The sequence below is a fragment of the Protobothrops mucrosquamatus genome, unplaced genomic scaffold (genome assembly GCF_001527695.2).
Source record: "Protobothrops mucrosquamatus isolate PMUCROS unplaced genomic scaffold, P.Mucros_1.0 scaffold9139, whole genome shotgun sequence".
In the NCBI taxonomy this organism is placed as follows: Eukaryota; Metazoa; Chordata; class Lepidosauria; order Squamata; family Viperidae; genus Protobothrops; species Protobothrops mucrosquamatus.
Window position 1 is genome coordinate 8,378 of NW_015394931.1, and position 2,838 is coordinate 11,215.

At 44.1% G+C, this 2,838-nt stretch overlaps 1 protein-coding gene across 1 annotated transcript in view; it reads left to right on the forward strand.

Moving 5' to 3' along the window:
• The window catches only part of LOC107300925 (ras-related protein Rab-2B), a gene marked incomplete at both ends in the record, with an annotated part of 6,058 nt that extends 3,220 nt beyond the window's left edge, over nt 1–2,838 (forward strand). The window contains 3 exon segments of the mRNA XM_015830205.1: nt 35–146; nt 402–470; nt 2,499–2,838. Coding sequence (XP_015685691.1) covers nt 35–146; nt 402–470; nt 2,499–2,603 — 286 coding nt within the window.

Sequence of the window (2,838 nt, forward strand, 5' to 3'; positions counted from 1 at the left end):
CCTTTCTTGACCGTCATGTTTTGCCTCTTTGTAGCGACATGGAGAACCGGCGAGTTGTTCAGAAAGAGGAAGGAGAGGCTTTTGCCCGGGAACATGGCATGGTTTTCATGGAGACATCAGCAAAGACATCAGCCAACGTGGAAGAGGTGAAGAATAAAAAAAAACGTTAGAAACTCTGCAGGGTTTTTTGGGGGGGGGGTTAGGGAAAACCCTCGGAAATCCTGGCATAACTTCTTCTGAACCTGTCAGCCAGATGGTGGAGGATCTGGAAGGCTGTCCCTTGTTTGTGGTCCCTTTCTTAGTTTCAAGTTTCTCCACTGATACTAGATGAATAGGAGTCTATCCTACCAGATATTACACTCATCTTGAATTTATTTTTTCTTTCTGTTTGCTGCTCTCAGGCCTTTCTCAACACAGCTAAAGCCATCTACAGAAAGATCCAGCAGGGTGAACTGGACATTTCCAATGAGGTGAGTCGTTGGACGGAAGCCTCTCTCGGTCTCCGTCAAACCCGTAGCCAGAAACTCTGTAATGGGGCAGATTTAGGCAAGAAAACCCAAATGTACAGTTATAGTATAGGGGGTGCCTTCCTCAATAGTAGTAACTGTGAGAGGGACCTCGGAGTCCTAGTGGACAATCACTTAAATATGAGCCAGCCGTGTGCTGCAGCTGCCAAAAGAGTCAACACAGTGCTGGGCTGCATTAACAGAGGGATAGAATCAAGATCACGTGAAGTGTTAATACCACTTTACAATGCCTTGGTAAGGCCACACTTGGAATACTGCATCCAGTTTTGGTCACCACAATGTAAAAAAGATGCTGAAACTCTAGAAAGAGTGCAGAGAAGAGCAACAAAGATGATTTGGGGACTGGAGGCTAAAGCATATAAGGAACGGCTGCTGCAATTGGGTCTGTCAATGAAGAGAAGGACGAGGGGGGACATGATAGCAGTGTTCCAATATCTCAGGGGCTGCCACAAAGAAGAGGGAGTCAAGCTATTTTTCAAAGCCCCTGAAGGCAGGACAAGAAGCAACGGATGGAAACTAACCAAAGAGAGAAGCAACCTTGAACTAAGGAGAAATTTCCTGACACAATTAAACAGTGGAACAACCTGCCTCCAGAAGCGGCGAATGCTCCAACACTGGAGGTTTTTAAGAAGAGACTGGACAGCCATTTGTCTGAAATGGTATAGGGTTTCCTGCCTGAGCAGGGGGTTGGACTAGATGACCTCCAAGGTCCCTTCCAACTTTTATTGTTGTTGTTGTTGTTGTTGTTGTTATTATTATTATTATTATTATTATTATTATTATTATTATTATTATTATTATTATTATTATTCAGCCGGAGCCTTAGCAGAAGGAGCTGGAAGTTTGAAAAATTTCATGCGGCGTTAACGCAATTTATCTTTAAAAAACGGTTCAGATCACAGTCAGTGGCTTGCACTCACTAGAATCAAGATTTTTGATATTTCCATACAGTACTCAATCCTCCTACCAAGTTTCTGCAGACTGACACTAGTAATGCAGAATAACAAAGTTGAAGGGACCTTGGAGGTCATCTAGTCCAACCCCCTGCTCAAGCAAGAAACCCTGTACCATTTCAGACAAATGGCTGTCCAATCTCCTCTTAAAAATCTCCAGTGTTGGAGCATCCACAACTTCTGGAGTCAAGGCGTTCCACTGATTAATTGTTCAAAACTGTCAGGAAATTCCTCCTTAGTTCTAGGTTGGTTCTCTCCTTGATTAGTTTCCACCCGTTGCTTCTTGTTCTGCCTTCATTTATGAGGCTTTCCCAGGTTCAGTTACATCGGACTTCAAACTCCAGATAGACAGATTCCAATCTGGTAGGCTTCCTTGCCTTCGCCAGTTGAAGAATCCTATGTAAGAATGCTACTACATTGAAAACAGCAATAGCAATAAGCACTTAGACCAGGGGTAGTCAACCTTGGCTCTTTTATGACTCGTGGACTTCAACTCCCAGAATTCCTGAGCCAGCTAAGCTGGCTCAGGAATTCTGGGAATTGAAGTCCATGAGTCATAAAAGAGCCAAGGTTGACTACCCCTGACCTAGACTTATACACCACTTCACAGTGCTTTACAGCCCTCTCTAAGCAGTTTAGAGAGTCAACATCTTGCCCCCAACAATCTGGGTCCTCATTTTACCGACCTCGGAAGGATGGAAGGCTGAGTCAACCTTGAACCGGTCAGGGTTGAACTACTGGCAGTCAGCAGAATTAGCCTGCAATACTGCATTCTAACCACTGTGCCACCACGGCTCTTGTGCATCCAATTTTGAAGCCAAAGTAGAGATATATTAATGCACTATTAATGCACATTGCTTGTAGTTTATGAGAATTCATTAACTTGTTTTCCAAAAAAAAGGCGTAGATAAGAGAATGAACACTTTTCTAGGTGGGGTAAAGTATATGCTTAAGGTGGTCAGGGCAACTATGTTTTAAATGCTTACATGGATAAATCCTTTCTCTTCTCTCCTTCCAGGGACATGGGATCAGGATTGGCTCTAAACAACCAGCAGTTATTCAGGCTGGATCATCCCTCCGCCCGGGACCTCAAGGCTCTGGGGACCGATCAGGCTGTTGCTAAGTTTACTTGAAAACCTATCTGGCCCATTGAGGCTGATAACAAATGGAGGATGGTGCTTTTTTTTTCTTATTCAGACAGTGTTGTGGGAGGTGGGGAAGCAAGGATTGTCCAGTCCAGTTTTCCTTTCCCCTTTTTATACGAATTTGGGGCCAACGTAAATCTAATCTTTGGCTGGGGGGCTATAGCACCCCTTTCCAAAATCTTCCCATCAGGGCTGTCTAGCCTTCCTTATAGA